Here is a 20,118-nt window from a genome sequence, read left to right as displayed (position 1 = left end):
AATAGGCAATTTAGGGTCATATATGTAGTGTTGGCTTTTTAACAATGTTTGTTAAAAGCGCTAATTTTTTATATTTTTATTGTTTTAAAAAAATACATTATGATAATAAACGTACACAAAACGATAATAAATATTACACACAAAAACAATATGGCATCGACCCTGTTCTCAGCGTTAAAAATATTTGATAGAAATTAATGATTCATTTGAATAGCATTATTCCGTTTTAAGTGTGCGTTCTAAGCTATATTAGTTATAGATGCGAAAGCTACAAGGAGGAGAATGTTGTTTCAAATCACAACTAAGCTTAATCACCCAAGCCAATTTATGGAATTGAATACATCAATGCATTTCATCATTACACTATTTCGTAGTCTAACAAACGTTCTTGGAATACGCCGCTATGTCATATCTGACTGTAATCGTGTAATGTATAATCAATAAAAGCACGAGGAATGATGGATCATCTATATGTGACAAGCTCAAATCCTTGCAGCTACAAGTAACAAGTTGTTGTATTTCTAGTTGGGCCACATAGTGGAATAAAACATATGAGAAGGCGTACTAAATTTATAGTTATAACAAATCCTTTTTTTTTCACAAAAAGTAATATCGTTTTCATTAGTTGACTTTAATTGAAGTGTTTTATTTAGTAAAATACTGTTAAAATAAGTTAGATAATACTTGTATATCAAATTAGGTCTATTATTTTTAATAATATTGGTAACTAAAGACTTTATAAAAATGTGATAAAAGTTTTTCTGAAAATAGATACCTCGTAACATACACGCTTTTTTTATACTATTGGCAAGTTGTACAACTTAAATGTTTTTGATTAAATATCGAAATACTATAATCGCAATTGAATGTATTATTATTGATTTTAAAAGTTCTTTATAAATACACTATCGAAGAATAAGTTATTTGAAAATGAAACATCCGGAGTTTCAAAAACATTTACCTTTTGCATTTAAGTTTTTATTAGTATACTAAAAAGTTTTCACTGTGTTGTAAAGTATTAGAAAAAAAGTATGTTATGTAAACACAGGTACAATATACAAATATTTTTTAAGTGCAATAATTAAAAAAGAAAAATTATAAACAAATTGTCAAAGAGTATTTAAATAGTATTTTAAAATATATAATTCAAATTAATATAGGGATAACATCATTATCAATGTTTAAGGATTAGTTTTTCATTACAAAATAAAATCTTAAGTGTACAAACCATAAGCACGTTTCGCATTATGTTTAAATATATTTTTTTTCTGTAAATAAGTCTCAAAACTAATATATTTTTAATGTTTGACAATATTTATTTAATTTAAAAACAAAAGATACAGGATTTTTGAAATAACATAAAAACTCAACAATTTAATGGTTTATGATAAAAGGGTTTGTTTATTTAATAGAATTTAGTTTAGCCTTATTATTTTTAGCGGAACCGGAAGTAAGTCATTATGATATTAACATGAGTAAAACAAATATTAGCTTCCGTATTGTTATTACAACAATCAGTTTTTATTTTTTTCATGTTTGAACCAACGGTATCTTCTAAAACGCTGAACCGATTTTTTCATGTAGCAAGTCTATAAATCAGAAATCGTACCAGAAATGATTTTATTTAAGCCAAATATTTAGAAAGTTCACACTTTCTCCTTTAAAACTGAGAAAAAACTAGAAATTTACATTTTTTAACTTAAAATTACGGCACTCTATAATTTTTTATTTAATAGTCAAATTAGTCCCAACTTTGAATGAAATATTTATTTTCCATAGTATATATAAGTATGCATGGACTAACCAACTTAAAAAATATATCATAACCCCTTTCCTAAGAGGGGGTTTGAAACTATCTTTTTATTTCGCTTCTTGAGGTGAAGTTTTGGGAAGTTTAAAAATTTAACCGAAAGTGGATTTGGAATAGGTAGAGCAGAAATTAAACGGTTTTCTCGAAAATCTGTAGTCAAGATTGTTTTTTGTTACAGAAAGCTCAACAAATAGAAAAACTACACCTTATCATACGTTAAATTTCCAGGTTATTATGTGTGACTGAATCAAAAGACAACAAGTTACACAACATTATATGATTTTGGTTAATTACGATAAATGGCTAACAACAACAACAAATTATTATATAAAGACGATCAAAACTAATCGTATTAATTTGTCATACAATTTGTTTAATTCCATAGTTATATTTGCACCCTCTGCAGATTATCATCGAAACGTTTTGTTTGCAATTCATTTTATCATAACAATGTTTAAGTAATGATATTTAATGAATTCCTACCGGGAAATAACAACGAAATCAAGTTTAACGTAATGAGATTTTATTCTTATTATATTAAATAAAAAGGAAAAGAAAATAAACAACTGTTGAGAAATGATTGTGTTCATGAACATAAATTTATATTTATTCATATTTCATATTGTAAATACTGTATTATATTATAATGTTTAACAATGTAAAAAATGAGTTTGAAAAATTATCATAATAATGTATAATAGATTATAATTATGTTTTTACATGCAAGCTGTACTCGATGCGCGTAACGCTATATGGATTATAATGCTTATTATAACTCTTATGGCATACATAATATTTATATCTTGCCTTTATTTGGTAAGCTAAACGGAGAGGGATCAGTCTTTTATTCGATGCGATTTATCATGAACCATGGCTTAGTGAACATTTATGCCTTTATGGGTTAAGTCTGTCGGTCAACTGGAATATCCGCTTTAGTACGCAAAACGTGAAATATTTTATTCTAATACGGAAAAAAACAAAAATGTACCAACATATTTTGAAACCGTCGTCGTTTTATAGTCCGTTTATAGGTCGACTCAATAGTACTGTAACGTTTATTACCTACTTTTATCATTGACTGGACGGCTAACAAAACTAAAAAGTCCAAGGTGTTTCAGCTTCCACATTTGGTTTCTGTTATATTACCCAAGGCACCGTTAATATTAGCAAGCACATGTAAAAAATACACCGAAGAGGTTCGCGAGTAAAACAAAAATTACATTTCTTATGCAGTTGCCCGTGTCCGGACCTACGGACAGGTCAAGTAAAAAAATATTACTTTCTAATGTTATAAATATAGCCCACGGCGTCCTGCTGAAACCGTCGAGAAAATTCAATTTAAAACGAATAGCCTCGCGTCGCCTTTCCTCGGCCGTCGTTGAATATTATAGACAATTTGTAAAAAGCGTTTTTTCCCCTCCTCGTCCGGAGAAAAAAACAGATTTTCTTTGTTTGAAACGTTTGATATCCGACGCGAAAAAAAAACCGAATATAAACGTTAAATAAAAAATAAACTTCGCGCAGATGTAAAAACAAAAAAAATGAAAAAAACTGCTCTGTACACAAAACGGTTTTCCAACGTCTCTCGAATCCTTTTGGCTGTAACGAAAGTTACTTCATTATCCGCGCGAGACCAAATGTTGCGGATCGGTTATTATCCGTGTTGTCGAACACAATGGCAACGGTGGCGGTCTATTGCCTTTGCACGTGAATGTACCTATCGGCTGAGTCCAAAGGCCCAAACGGTTAAAGCGTTTAATGCTAGGCATACTCCGGCAATCGATGAACTGCAGCCCCCGGCGGTAACCTACCCGATCACGGACTCGTGTGTAGTAAAACGGCAAACGGTACCGTCCGAGCTTATCGCGCGTGGAACTCAATGGAATTGAGCCCAATTTCCAAAAGTATACTACTTAAAGCAATAACTCTTTGAGCGAAGCACGGGGACGCGTTACGATCCATGATAATAATACGGTCATTGCATGTATCATACGGTAAACGTGGACGGTATCAAATTCGACACGACCCTTGAAATTGTAAAAGCCGATTTTATATGCGAGCCTAGTACTTGACACCTAGTTATTAGTAAAGAAAAACGCGCCGAACGTGTTGTAGAGTATGCGATATAAAACGTACACACAAGTACATGTTGGTCGAACTACCCATTGTGTGTAATTCATTGTGCTAATAGATAACTATAAAATGTAAACGTAAGTTTCTTTATTTCTTTTTATATACTATTACATTTTGTTTTGAGGCATTAGCAATATTGTATAAGATCAAAGGAGATAAACTCAAACCCATACAGCTATATGAAAGTTTTGATTTTTTCAACATGTTTTAAAAGTATATTTTGGCAGGAGATAAAATATTTATGAAATAATATAAAACAAAATTGTGTTTAAACTTTAAATATTATTTAAAAAAAGTAAATATTTACATGATGGTTTTTACCGTATGAGTAAAATATTGGAAATATTTTCATAATATCTAATTAAACAACAGTTTGTAAATAATAATTTTTGAAGCGTTTAATGTCTTGCCAAAATGTGATTTTAAAACCATTAACAAACATTTTGATAACGTTGATATTATTTGTTTAATGTACAAAAATAATTTTAAAATATTGTACAGGTCATTCGACGTTTCCTGACGTCTTAATTTGTAATTATTGAAATTAAAATAATCAAAAGAATATTTTAAGTAAATCATCATAGAAAAGTTACCGGCAACACGAGAATCAAAATAATACAATTTTTCTATACCAAATAATAAAGATTTTGATAAAAAAAACAATAAAATTATAAAATGAGAAAGAAACTGAAAAAAAAATTATTAAACAGCAGCTATTGGTAACTTATATAAAAGATTTAAATAATATTACTATATATTAATTATAATACAGCAATGGTCCATGTTATAAATCGTCAATTCGTAGAACAACCTTCAAGTAGCACAATTGTTAGAGTTGTAGCATATAAAAGAGTAAGAGTTATGAGTAGTAGATGGTTATCAGCAGACAAATAGCCACACAAGATAAAAATAGAGATAATAATACTATTTTTTACCACAAGAACTAGATGGCTAGTTAGTTAAAACCTAAAGAACGACGAAATAAGAAATAAATTATTTTGTAAAAGATTATAAAGCCAAGACAAAAAGGAAATGGATTACTGACTATTATACGTAATCTAGGGAGGTCAAGGTCCGGACAATTTCTTTTGTGCCATAAAAAGGCATTGTGAGTTGGTGAAATGATTATTTGGATTGTCAAGTATTTTGTGATATAAAACTACACAGCTACAAATGAATAATTTTAAATTAATTAGTACCTAATTAATGATAATAAAGAGCTCAATAACTTATCCTACCAAACATTAAATCAGAAATATGGAAAAAATAAAATAAAACACTGTACATTTTAAAAGCTGCAATTATACAGCCTTCGTGGACAGTTTTATTTTAACTATTAATTTAGAAATGGGGAAGTTAACGAGTAAGTGAGAGTATTATAATTTTTTAGAGTGTTGTATACAACGTGTTCACTATAGCGACACCTCATTCAAAGTTTCTTTCTGCTATTGAAATGCATTACAATCGAAAGTGTTATACTGTGTTAATATTAATCCTCATTAGTACTAATGATGGTAACACGATATTATTGTTATTCATTACTCAAAACTCTTCAGAAACTACAAATGATATTTTTTATGTTTTCAATCTGTCAACAACAACAATATAAATGCAACTCGCACGTACAACTTTTTTGCCTTACAATTTTTTTTAAAAACATTATCATAAGATGAGATTTTTTTTTTTTTGAAAAAGCTGAGAGAGATTTTATTTTTAATATTTATAATAATTTATTTACTATCCATACTAATAAGTTTTATACAGCATGAGGTAGTTTCCATATTATGGAGCATTTGTAAATATACTAAAATATTTAAATGATTTCAATGGCTTCCATAGTTTTTAAATTATATAAATAAAGTTACTGTAAATTAAATTAATTAGGATAATTATAATACAGGACTGGCCACTGACCGATGGGTGTATGAATTATCTAATATATTTCAAGAAAAACTACAATATTCCGTTGAATAAACACTAAAGTATTTATTTTCAAATAAGTATTGTTTAAAAATTAATAGATAGCATTATAAAGAATGAAGATTATATTAAGAAAAAAAGTAAGACTGTGGAATCAATATGATACCGTAAATATAATATGGTCAAGTCAGTCCAAATGATAGCTCTTTTTTTTTTTGTAGCAATCGCTCTAAACCACATGGCTTATAATCAAAGATGTCAAGCATTACCGAATATGGGTTGGCCACAAAAACGTTATTATAACTTATCTATAATTTTTTGTCAGTTGGTCAGTATAACGATTAAAGCGATACAGATGTCAATGCTAACAGACAATTCGTTTATTAAAAGTCAACCAAAAAAATGAGTACATTTTTCTACAATATTGCGATACAAAATTTGTTTATAAATAAATATGTTTTTGTATGTAAAACCAGCATAGTTTTACTGATACATTGTCATTTCATATTTTTATAAGTATAAAGACAATAATTAACATTCGTCGTTAGTATTATAATTTTGCTGTAATGTTTTTACCCTTCAACTTAATAAAATATACTTTATATATAACAAAATTATGTTGTAAATTTGTATCCCTTGAAGTATAACCAAATGCATTTGTCAGTTACACGTACATTTAAATTATATATTTTATGTTAAGCTTCAAGAACTTGAGTTTAAAAGCATTTGAAAGTCTCAACTTTTAATTAATACCATAATTGAGAGGTTTCCGAAAAATACATTGCATAAAACAGCACGAAATAACTTTATAATAAAGTTCATAAGCAACTTTAGAAATTCACAATGGACTACGTTCAATAAGAAGAATAAATACAGCGTTCCTGCATGTTAAAGTACATAAACAATATCAATACTGTTGTCGTTGGAGTTATTTTGTCAGTTATTTCTTAACTAATAAAAATAATAAATAAAAGTTATAATTTTATAAACAAAATATCATTATAATTTAGCAGATATAAACATCATACTCGTTAATTTGGTAACATTATTTAGGTTTTCTATTAATAATTACATGAGACGACCGTTTTAGGACCGGAGCCAAAACGCTTGTTGTTATCTTTTAACTCCATTCGTGCGTAAAATATTAATCCGTGGTATTTTAACTGTTATTGCAACGACTGTTAAGACTTAACAAAATCACAACGTTTTATTGATATTAAGACGGACGCAGGCCGGGTAAAATAATATGGTCGTTACCAGGGTAGGTAGGTACCGCTAAAATGAAACTAACATAAATCAAAAATACATTAGTATTTGAGTAGACAACCGCAAGGAGTAAGGACTGTTAGCATATTATTTTTGCTGTAATATCGCATGTCTGTTTATATATCTATACATGGTAGTAATAACGTTTAAAAGAGGTTTAGTTTTCTTATTCAAACGCGTTTTACGTACGACGGTTAAACAAATCAAATGCTATCATTGTAGAAACTATTATGTTCAAATACAATATGACACTTTATTTTTATGATTTCATATTTCTGAGTGCACCTTTTTTATATTATACGTTTTGAGTTTTCCAAATCAATTTTATCAAGGACGGGCGCCAACAGTTTTAAAATATATTGTAACATTTGTAGAGCATCATGTGTTTTTAAATACTTAACCGTGTCTGTTTTTCCCATTAGTTTGCGAATTAAAAATATATTTTATATAACCAACATATAATGAGTTTAGAAGTTCAGAGAATTTTCACTTTTATATTATCAACCATTGACACCAAAAAAAAAACAGGCTCATACTTTTTATTGGGCCAATTTGAATAATATTGTAAGCAAATTGGATTTTCAAAAATAGAGGCACAAATATGGGCGCTCGTATGTGTTTTAAACTCTCTTGTGTGAATCTCAATAGTGTTTTTTTATGGTTTATTGTACACACGAATGGGAAATGTGTCTTAAGCAAATCTAGACTTGTTTCTTTTTTTGAAATAATAATAATGAATAATTATATGAAAACAAATATCGCGTCGCAATATTATTTTTTCAGTATACCACTCTTTATCGGGTGACTTATGACTTTCAATAGCAACGTCCAAACGCGCAGTGTTCCGGTTTCCAATACAGCTGCGAGTAATTTTGTTATATTTTATTCTGTTCTATGTATGTAAACGCGCTGAAATACATTACATATACAATGGTCCCGGAAACCCGTAACAACAGACGGTTGGGTCATTGCAGTACTGTGCTGTTGCTGTACAATTGCTGTTCGCGAGACGTTAAAAAGATACTGAGAAAAAAAAGGAAATCGTCCCGGCCGAGGGGAGGTGATGTTGCCGGAGTTCAAAATTTATATCTTCGAAACAGACGGTAGCGTTCCGTGGTACCGAAGCAGCGCGTCTGTGTAAAATGGTATACGCCATAGTGGTGAACAGGATACTATGGGTAGGTCGGATGATAATAAAGCTGGCGCGTACGGACAAATTGTCGGAGGGTGCCTTTGGCAAGATGCGAGATTCGCAGCAGTAGCGGCTATAGGCGCAATCGTTGAACTGTTTTTTTTTTCTTTTTTGTACGCCCGTTTTTACCCTTCCGGTTTCCCGGGAAGACGTGTTTTCGCTTGCCCGACCATTAGCGTCTTAATCCGGCCGCCCGTTTAGGTGTTGATCTCGGATTATGGCACTTTGCGTTATCGCCGTTGCAGTGTAGCGGCCGCCTGTGCGGAGGACGTGCTCGCTTTAATGAGTCACGGTGCGATAAAATTAAAAAGAAGCCAAGAACAACGTAACGGTTAGGGCTGAGGGTGGACCAGAAGTGAAGACGGCAATGATACCAGTTTTACGACCTCGTTTTGATGATGGTCGCGGTCCATACGGTCGGAATTTACGGCCGTTAACGCGCAAAAAAGCACCGACCGAAAGCAGCCGCTTGCCGTGCAAACCATTTAATTGCACATCTGCGCAGAGATAGGCAAACTGATCGCCGTACATGAAAACACATCAATGAGTAAAATAATCATAGGCGTGGCTAGTACTTTGTGGCTGGTATCAACGGCCAAACAACAAAACAATTATTTTCACCCGACTGCGGAAAAAGGAGAGTAGTGTATTTGCTATATTTCAAAATGCCATCAAACATGTTTTTAACATATTTTAAATATGTCATAATTTAAAAGTTATAATTTGTAATGTAAACACTAAACATGTTTGACAAAATTTGTAAATATTAGAAAATGTTTGCTGCTGGTATGGATGGCGTTTTGAATGTTTGGAATTTGATACTAGAGGCTGCAAGGACATCATTAACCAGAATATCATATTTCCAAATATTTGTTTTTTCTTTAAAATCCGTTTGTATTTTTTTAAATATTCTAACGTGGTTGTTATTAATGCTAAAATAATAGCTATGGTTTTTTGTGGAGAACAAGGTACAATAAATTGTGAACGCGTAATCCACGAGGCGGACGATACACGATGATATTATAAAATATGTATATATTGCCCCAGTATAAAATAATCCAATCTATTTTCTACTCTCGCCTACCAATTCTGTTCATAAAACTTTAACCGTAACGTTTCATGCCAATAAAAACATTTAGAAACCTCTTTAATGCTTGGAACTTGAAAAGCATATAGAAATTATTAGCATTTTGTATCATAATATAAAAATAAAATTCATAAAATATATTTATCAAAATAATGAAGATTAATATAATATATTATACAATATGTTAAAAATTATAATGTTTAACTATAGTATAGAATAGTATAATATAGTGATTGACTTTATTCCATGAAATAAACCCACGAACGTTTAATTAGTTCATTACTTTTTTAACTATATGTGTATACTATTCTTTAATAGCATCAGAAAGTTGACCAGCTAATAAGAAGCTCACAGAATCAAGTAGAAAGTCAATAGGACCTCCCCGCGCAAGCCGATTGATCATGCTTTGAGTTCTTCCTAAGTATAAACATTTTGCATTATGGCATGTAACTCAAATTAGATGAAAACTCTCTAACTAAACATTCTTAGTTAAAATTTTTAAAACTAAATTCTGTTAAATGCTAAAATAACATAGTCAAAAGTAAAAATAAAAATAAAATAATCTAATGGTTTCTAATATTAGTTTATTTTGTTATACATTGTTTAATATCATTTAATAATTGAAGTTATTGATTTTCTTTAAGGGTTAGTGACTTTATGGCTAGAAATTTAAGGCTTCCAAGTGAACGAACCTTTATTATATTTCTCAATACATAATTTACTGAAAGTATATCCATCTCAATATACATCCGTCGAACCCTCCTCTTACAGCCCACATGCATCATTAACAAGTCATATGATTGCATATGATGCGAATATACGCATAAACTTTAACATGTACATCTATTAATTCACAAATCACAACGTATCTCCGTTAAAGTGTTGGTACAATTTTTTTTTAGCTCTCCTGTAAAGTTTTTTAAAAACCAATTGTATCCTTTTGGTTCTCACCACTTTAGTTATTATACTTTTAGTATATTTTATTAAGTAAAATTATTTAAAATAATATTCCAATATGTAGAAAAGTTTACCTCTGAAGTAGGCTCTGAATCAGTTATAATTACACCATTTGAAAAACTATTGTGGCTATGTTTAAAAGACATTTATTTTTTTAAGTTTTGGTAGGTACACTTTTAGAGTTATTAGGGCACACATTTAAAATATATATTGATACTTTTTAGTTAAACGTTTTAGTAGAGATACAAATTATATACTATTTCATATTATTAAATATTTATAACATGGCATAAATAGTTACCTTATAAATGTATAGATAATTTTCTTTATTTTTATTTGTACAACCACTATTGAGCCTGTAGTACAATATATAGAATACCGTGAAATGTACGTTAAGATTATCAGTTTATATCAAATGTGGGTATGTTTTTTTTTGCTTCTCTTACCAAAAATCAATGGCCGACATGACGTATTTTTCATCTTTTACGTTCTGGTTAATTAAAAAAAAACAAGAAAAAACTCACCTGAATTCGATCACGTTTTATTCAGGTGTCACGGTGGTCCGGCTTTTTATCTCGACGCGTTCATGAATATTTCATTAGCGGGAAAAATCCATTGCAACCCACCCAGTGCGGTGATCCCGACAAACGGCGGTAACGGTAATAACCGGTACAATGGGAAGATTTAAATTTGCCAGCAGGAGACACGTATACGCGGTACCTTTTTCATTATAAAAAAAAAAGAAAAGAAAAAATTGAAATAGCAAAACTAAAATAATAATAATAAATAAACGAGGTAACTTTATACGACTGTAACATTTTTATAAGGAAAATTGCGGATCTAAAGTTTAGTGTGGAAACTCATTTGAATAGGTGCATGCGTGCGTGGTAAATGGTAGTCGTGTTCCATCTTGGGGGGGTTTAACTTTCAAAATTGCCGGAACTTGCTCAGCCACACATCATTTGTGGTTAAACTAATCTTAAGAATAACATGGGCCATTTAATCTTATGGCCGCTGGCTAATTTCCGTTGTACTACTATTATTAAACGCAAGTACACAAATACATTATATTAATATGTTGGTAAATGTGCAGTGTGGTAACCAAAATTGGTTTTCGGTGAGACCAACTTGAAGCCAACTCAAATCGAACTGCCCGATAATGGAGATAATAGAGTTCTTCAAAAATGTACTGTAAACTTTTAGATCCAGTAAAACAATACGAACTCTAGAAAACATAGTTTACACTATAAATACAGCTAAATTTACTGTCATTCTCAGGTAATATCACAGACAAATTCGTCGTCGTGTACTAAAGTTTGGTAGAAACATGCAATTTCTTTTTTTTATAGATATACTCGTATTAAGAAGATATCTACAATTAATTTTCTTTATAACATAAAAATTAAGAAAATGGTTACTTATAAATTCAAACATTTTAGTCAATTGAATTCTCAAATCTTAAATTTGACAACATAATTTGATTTGTAAAAATAAAAATATTTAATGATTCATAATGTTTAAAATATAATATTTGTGAATCGATAACATTTTGTCATAAAATATATTAGTTTTTATATTTTAAGTTTTCCAATTTATGCGATTAGATCATTCTAATTTTTAACTTTAATTTCTATAATATCTCTATAATTAGTGTTGATGATAGCAGAACAATGAAAGGCTGACGGTCAAAATATTGTCTATAAGGATAGATAAAGTAATTAATTTTAAAAGTGTTGTCAACAAAGTTGAACGTTCTTGTCATATTTTAAAATCATATTTCTCGAGCAAATTAAATTTCTAATGGTTTCATCACAGTTAAAAATGAAAACAATATAATTTAATTTAGAAAAAGTGGAACATTTTTTTAAAAATTTTACTCTGGAGGGTTATTATTTAGCAAGCGAGAACAAACAGAGGATGGTCAATGATTAGTATACATATTTATAGAGTACAATATATTAGCTGCTTACATAAAGTACAATGAGAACCATAGCATAGGTTATCGATCGCATTGCGTCAAACTAAAAAAAATATTGACTATGCATATTTCTTCTGTTCATCGTCTGGAATACTAAAACCCTCCTGCCGACGTACGTTCGTATCGAAAAGCATAAAATAGAAATTGTTTCACTTCTTAAAAATATCTGTTTTCAATACTGGTAAAATAATACATTATTAATGTTATATATTAGCAGTAATATGTAAGTATAAAAATAACAATCACACTAATCTTATTCTAATGGACCTGCAAAAGCTCATTAACAACCGGACCGATTTTTATATTTAGTTCAAAAAACCCGTCCACCGTTTGTATACTTCACATAAAGCCAAACGGTGTATATATTTTGACTGTATACTTTAATGGCTTTAGTTAGATTCCCATCAGTGCGCGCTTGGATCAATTATTCAGTTGACAAATGTGAATTGCACATCCATTACAGTATACATAATTTAATTTAATCATACTTAGTCTGAATCTCTGCAGCGATGTTATACTTGTTGGATTCAAACCTGGGTTTTGATGTAGTATTTTTTTGTCAAATGATATATTGACTGGTAAGAGGCAAATGGGGCTGAACGACAGTTTTACTACTTTTCAGGAGAACAAAAATAAAATTTGGAAACGTTCTTAACTTTAACGAAGGCGCTTCGGTCGTTATTAAAGTTTTAGAATTGAGGTTGTTATATATTTCCATTCCACATTATGTTACATCGATGACACTTGTAGCATTGAAATCTTACATATATTTTTAATGAATATGAATTCAACAAAAACTTACCATTTTTTTGGCACTTACTCCTATTTTTTTTAACCTGTAATTTATGACGCTTGTACCCTTACATAAATCTTCCCCGTAATACGATTTTTATAACTGTGATTTTCCCATGTTCAATTGTACGTTGGAAATACTGTTATGCATTTTATCTTCAAATAGAAAAACTGTGAGAAAAATTGATTGTTTCTTTCTACCATTACAAAAAAAAAAAATGATTCAAAAACATCAAGCGGTTGAATTGATTATTTATTTTTGAACCTTTATTAAAATGTAGAACTATTACCTTCCATAAATGCTTTTTGTTCCAAACAAGGTATAGCCCTGAATAAGAAATGTAGAAAAATAGTTATCTGTACAATATTTTAATACAGAACTGAATAATGGAAATTTAACTGGATTAGGCGAGTACACAGGCAATTCGTTTTTAATAAATTAAATAATTGGTCTTATTAATATAGGATATCCAATTTGTTTATATCGTTTTTCTTACTTACGATTTTCTTGTTTGTTTCATAATTTAATTTAACTTTTGAGAAATAATTTTTGCTAAGTTTACGCAGGTAAAGAAGTAATCCTAGTTTATAAGAGGTAACTTTTTATAACTACATAGTGTTTTATTATTGTTATAAAGGAATGCGGGTTAAGTACTGTAATACATGGCGTTATAAATATACACATAAAATTACAACTAAAAATACTGTAAGGAGTATGTATAATATATTATATACATTTTATACCAAATAACACTTAAGGACAAAGGTAAAAAGATGTTACTTTTTAAAATAGTGTAAGCCGCAAGAGCAAATTTATATTATAATACGTGTTCTAGTAGCAGTATATTTTATGTGTAAAATATAAATTATTGTTGGTGAGTGTAATAGTGCGCAGTGTAAAATGGAAAAAAAACAGGAGTCGTTGTAAGCTCACACGAGTAGGGGTCTAGCACGTTCTTAGTGCTATTGAAATTTTACACTCATAATATTGCTTGTAAAACTCTTTAGTAAAAGTATTAATAGATAAAAGATTTTTATTTTGTATTATTTAATTTCATAGCAAATAAGGTTTTCACAAACTTAAGCATACAAGACTAGTTGATTTAAGTGTAAAATATTTTTTGACGTAGAAAAACAAAAAAGCCCGCCACACGATACCACAATGTCCAAAACTATCCCCATCCCTTTACAACAGCTTGCGCACGAGTCCACAACTACGGGAGACATTTTATTTCTAATCTCTTATCTTTTATTTTTCTTATCTAATCAGATAAATCATCTGATATTTGCGTTAGGTTTTTTAGTAACGCTAAAAACTGTCGGTTTTCCGGTTGTGTGCCAAAGTAAAAACATAAAGTGTCAAAAAATAGTGATTAGGAATCAAGTTTTTTTACCAAGCCAAGAAACACATTCCTGGTTCATTACTCAGCTTATTTTTGTTTATAAGCAAACAAATATTACAATACAATCTGTAGATACAAAAAAAATCTGTATTGATACATATAATGTAACAATAAAATTCAATATTTATTTTCTATGGTAAATAAATAAAGTTCTTATTTTTATATAATTTTGATTTTTTATTGACATTTTAGCTTATAACTATATATTTCTTCAACTATTAAAATCTTAAAACTAAAAATGATATTAATCTTTAAATTATTAGATACAAAGGATAACGGTAATTACAATAAAAAAACATATGATTTAAGATTAATTATTCAGAATACAAATCCGGGCTCATAAATATATAAGAGAACAGATTTGATTACGGAAATGGCTAAACAATTAAGTATAAAATTAAGGTCAAAAGGATTAATTGCATAGAAAGAAGTTTTTTTATCATTTCTGTGTAATATTTTCCTTGAAAAAAGCCATTGTCGGAAATCTGTCATTTTCAAGAAGTTTATTGTTTAAAATTATTACAATCTGATCATTTTTGTTTTTTTAGTATCCTGTCTACGGGCCTCGGACAGACGTCACAGTCGCTACGCTTCAGTCGGCGGAGGGTCTATCAACCGTCTGGATTCGAGTGAGTTTATCATGCGTTTTTTTTAAATTTTTATAATATACCTATACACGCATAGTTTTTTAAGCACCGGCTATTATAGGCTTACCTACTCTTCGCACCGCGGTGCCGCAGTCGATTTAATTCCGCTAAGTGCCGGCCTATGAACGGTTTTGCGATAGTTTGTACGGCATTAATAATATGGTGCACATAATTATAATAATAATAATAATAATAATACACACATAATTTTGTCGTTAAACGAGTAAATTTATAACGGATAAAGGACGACCCGGGTGTTTTGGAGGCGTAACACCAGCATGTAATAATTATAGTTATTATTATTATTACTGTACTTACTTTCCGGAGTATTGGAGGCGGCCCGGTCACGCAAACAAGTATGATTCGCGTGCCATAGGTACTCCCCGCCGGTCGATCGTGTGCCTCGTCAATCTATTGTATTATATTATTGCGACACGAGAGAGATAGTTATGGCGGCAATCATTAAAGTCGACGTTAATGAAACCGACCGGGCAGGGTTACTTTTTTTTTATACGTTTATACCCCCGACGAAATACAATAAAATATCTACCTATATATGTATATAAAGTATAGCGACCGACTTAAATTAATTCGGCTATTGGGAATATTGTTTTTAATTTGTTTTATTAGTTCACCGATCGATTTTGCCATAATATTTTTTATTTTTATTTTACCGTCCATCGACGGTTTGTCTATTGTATTGTGTATAGTAATAATAATTATAACCGCCGTTGGCTTTTTTCCCCTAGTCATCAAACGTAACCTGGGCGTCCAATTCGCCGGGCAAACCGACAAACACAGATTAATGGTTTAATCGGTAACCCGGCAAAAATAATTCATAATAATATTATTGTGCGTTACCGCGCGTCGTCGATCATGGCGACAGACCACTCGCCGGAGCGGTTCGCAATGAAATATTATTATTATTATAACGCCTGCTAAAGTTAAACCTGTGGACCTTGAGAATTTTGTACATAAAAGTAACAGCTTCAATCGATAAGGGCAATAAAGAGCAATGGCCCTTGCCTAATCCCGAACTGTAGAGTGAGTATAATATTATGTACATGTATATACAAGTACAATGTACAGTATATATATGTATGTATATATATATATATATATAATATTATATAAAATGGATCAAAAACATTTATTTTTTTACGGCTGAAAACGTCCATTCGGAAGCTCGGATTGCTGTAACGGCACCCGAATCTCTATAGATACTTCTTCTGTCTCTTTCTTTTCTTTTTTACATTTACATACATCATATACACATTTATGTAGTTGCCGGAACCGAGAACTATCGTTATTTTTGGGCCACTTTCATTTCAGACCCGTCGCATCTGTGATAAATGGATATGAGAATAAAAGGTTGGACCATAATATTATAAAGAATATGTGTTGGCCACGTATTGTTTTATAGAAAATATTATAACGGAAGTAAAAAAAAAAAAATGCAAAAGCCGTATAGCAGTTAATTTTATAAATATAAAAAAAAACACAAGTGCTTTTAGAAGTACCTAACTAATTAAAATGATTAAGTATTTATTTTTATATTATAATTTATAAACTACTAAGCATGTTAAACTCTTAGATCGTCTATATACTCTTAGATCGTCTATATACTCTTTGGTAGTAGGACGGCGTGTAGGACGTTAATTAAGTGCAAAATGTTGTTTCAAAAATTCAAGCTTTATGTTATCAAAACTAGTTTTTTCTTTTTTGTACATTACAGATAATAATTAATGACGTGTTTTTGAGCTTTGCTCTTTAACAATATAGCATGTGAATAGAGTAATAACAAAACAATAGAGTTTTTCGAGTAAAAATATAAGTGTTAATGTGGGTACATTTTATTATTTTTCTGCTGTATGCTATGAGTTATTAAAAAACTTGGTTATTTTTATAATATGTTTATTGATAACACTGCACATGAATTTAAATATATTAGCTATGAAATTAATGAGTTTATTAAATCTACTATATCATAAGATATTTAAAAGTAATAAAACATTTTGTTAACCCGCAAAAGAAATCTATAATATTGTTTTTATATAATACATTTGGATGGAAAAAATAGTTTTAATTTTAATAAGTTAAAAACATAAAATGTGTATACATTGAAAGTTAATACAACCGCGATACCGTTTCTTTTTTCACACGAAATAAATTATATTTAAAGTTATGGTTGAAAATTCCTTTTTTACAACTTATTCGATTTGTCGTTGCCAAGGTAAGACATCAATGACAAATAGCCGTTCTTTGGTTAACCAGATCTAAATAGGATTATTTGAAAGTGACGACAATAAAATAAATACTTTTCCCGATAAACAAACAAGACAAATGGCTCCTGTAAAATAATATAAAATCAAGTAAATTGGCTGTTGGAAAAGTGTTAATACAGAATTAACACAAAAATGCCTTTGGTTAAAACGATAAGGAACAATTAATTTAACAAAATATTTAGTTCAAGCACGTACTGGTAAAAAAATAAACAAAATGTTATATATTTTTTATCGCATTTTACTTAGCTCTCACCAAATAATTGTTAACAGTATAATTAAAATTTGTTACTAGTATACGTTTTCTGTAAAGTGTGTTTTTCGTGTCGTTTAAAATGTAAATTTTTATATAAAACCACTAACATTAAATCTTTTCCACAGTTATGTAATATTTTAAATATCTAATATTAATGTTGTTTGGTAAAATAAAAAACGCGTTTTTTTTAGTAATAATCAGGAATTAAATTTTTAATGAGTCACTATTATAGTTCAAATATTTAACTAATAATTTTTCCTAATTTTATAGAAAAAGTTATTTCAAATCTGTAAGTAATATTATTACGTTAGATACAAAAAAGTAAAAACAAAATAAAAGTTGATTATATTTTTAAAAAAAACAGAAAACTCATTTTTTATAAGAGAGCTTAGCGTGCATTTATTTTATTTGACGTCGCTTATAAATTTATCGTTACTAATTGTCAAAAGATTCCCCTGTCTTTTTGGTTTCTCAAGCTTAAGTGGAATTTTTTTTAAGAGGGGGTGGATTTTTCCACATTAAAATTCATGTCATTATAACGTTATCTTGTAAATTATTACTACAGCTTTTAAATTTGCTTACAAGGATGTTTGTGTTTTACGCCACTGTTGTAAGTTCCTTAAGCGAAACAGTAAAATAAATAAGTCAAAATTGAAATATTTTTCTCATTTTCGATAAATTAATATACTTAGTACGCTAGTATAGACTCGTTTTTCTTTTAAACCCTCGCGTTTAAATATTGGATTTTTTTAAGTATTTATTTAAAATCTTACACAACTGTTATTTTCTCCAAAAGACCTGCCTTGCGCGAATTAATTTCATAAAGGTTGTAATCAAAACTAAGAAACCAAATGTTCACATAATAAAGACTATAACATTGTCTATGTTCTACCATTGCCTTTTTTTAAATATTTCAACCAGATAATGAATAATTAATTGTATAATAATTAACTATACAAATATAAATTTCTCTATTATTTTGTATTAATAATGTAACGCATTACATTATTATATTGCATCATTTTTACTTGAAATACAAATGCCATCTTTTTGCGTACAAATAGCTTATGCCATAATATGTTGTTTTCATTTTCTATGTGTAATTGTGTCTTTAAAAAATCACCATTTAAAACTTTTCGCTCGTGTAAGTTGTCATTGTGTATTTACAGTTCAAAAAATCTGACGGATAAACTACATCAAGTAAAATTTGAATTATTATTTCTTATTATTCAAGACTTTTTATAACACATTTTATACTATGAAAAGTGTATATAATATATTATTATAAACGATAAACTTTACTTTTGTTTATCCTAAATAGTGATTAAGTTTTAGAAAACCATTACTTGTAAATGATATTTTATTATTTCAGTAAACACCCAAAAAAAAAAAAATGTTTAAAGTTTGTTGCTATTTTAAAAATATTAAAAATGACAAGAAACTGAACGTTTTATAAGTATTGTTTACAAAAGTTATTTAAGTACTATGAATTTCCAAATGTGTTTCTTTTACTAAAAATAATTTGATGGCATTTAAACAACATTTTATATAATATTATTTTTATAAAAATGTATTCTCCTACAATATAATTTAATAACTTATTTTAATTATAACATCTTTAAATAGGTCGAAAGGTAAAAATGGACAAGCTTTTTAAGATAAAATATAGTGTAACTTTCAACGTTAACTATTGGAACAATTCTAGCTGACGTTTCATAAAATAAGTTCCCTATTATGATTAAGATGCTGAATCTCCCCTAACAGCCTTGAGCCTATTTCGACTAAATTGTATTTATAAGCCGAAAAAAAAGATTTTTTTTTTTGTTGAATTTTATCATTGCATTAACAATATAATATGTAGAAAAATATATGGTGAAAGCGTTTTTAAATTGTCTTAAGTATCCAGTGCATATTTACTTTTATTGCTACTACTGAACAAGGTATTCTCATTTAAACTATTATGTTAATAAACTGGTATCAATGTAGTTTAGTAGTTCATGTGCAATCATGGATTTATAATTTATATCGAAACAAAGTGTAGTGTTAAGTGTTAAACATAGATCAAATATAACAATAAAACATTATCAAGAGTTTTTTACGAATTAGTTTTATTAAAAAAACCTTGATTATGTCAATATCATTAGTGGAAATTACATAAAATATACATGGTTGTACAATCAACTCCAATAATAATAATGTGCTTTTGTAAACATACTACTAAATGGGTTATAAAATAACACTGAATTAATAATTAATATTCGTTTAGCATATTTTTTTTATTTTCAAACAGTTTTACGCTTACTAAGTAATTTCAACAATATCTGACTCGACTAATAAACATTTTTTTTTATATCGTTTTAAGAGTAAATAAAATCTCATTCGAGCTTTTAAGTGA

General features: G+C 29.2%; 1 protein-coding gene across 3 annotated transcripts in view; it reads left to right on the top strand.

Annotated features, from left to right (window-relative positions):
* The window catches only part of LOC126847069 (zwei Ig domain protein zig-8-like), a 131,521-nt gene that overhangs the window by 23,138 nt on the left and 88,265 nt on the right, over positions 1-20,118 (top strand). For all 3 annotated transcript variants that reach the window (XM_050587294.1, XM_050587215.1, XM_050587135.1), the window contains exon 3: positions 15,087-15,167. In XM_050587294.1, coding sequence (XP_050443251.1) covers positions 15,087-15,167 — 81 coding nt within the window. The remainder of the gene's footprint in view (positions 1-15,086; positions 15,168-20,118) is intronic.

Source organism: Adelges cooleyi, unplaced genomic scaffold (assembly GCF_023614345.1).
Source record: "Adelges cooleyi isolate 19-005CV unplaced genomic scaffold, UGA_ACOO_1.1 ACOO_flye_CR_arks_rails_tigmint_CR_PRNA_1, whole genome shotgun sequence".
NCBI lineage: Eukaryota > Metazoa > Arthropoda > Insecta > Hemiptera > Adelgidae > Adelges > Adelges cooleyi.
Note: the sequence above shows the minus strand (reverse complement) of the source record. Positions and strands in the feature narration are given on the sequence as shown.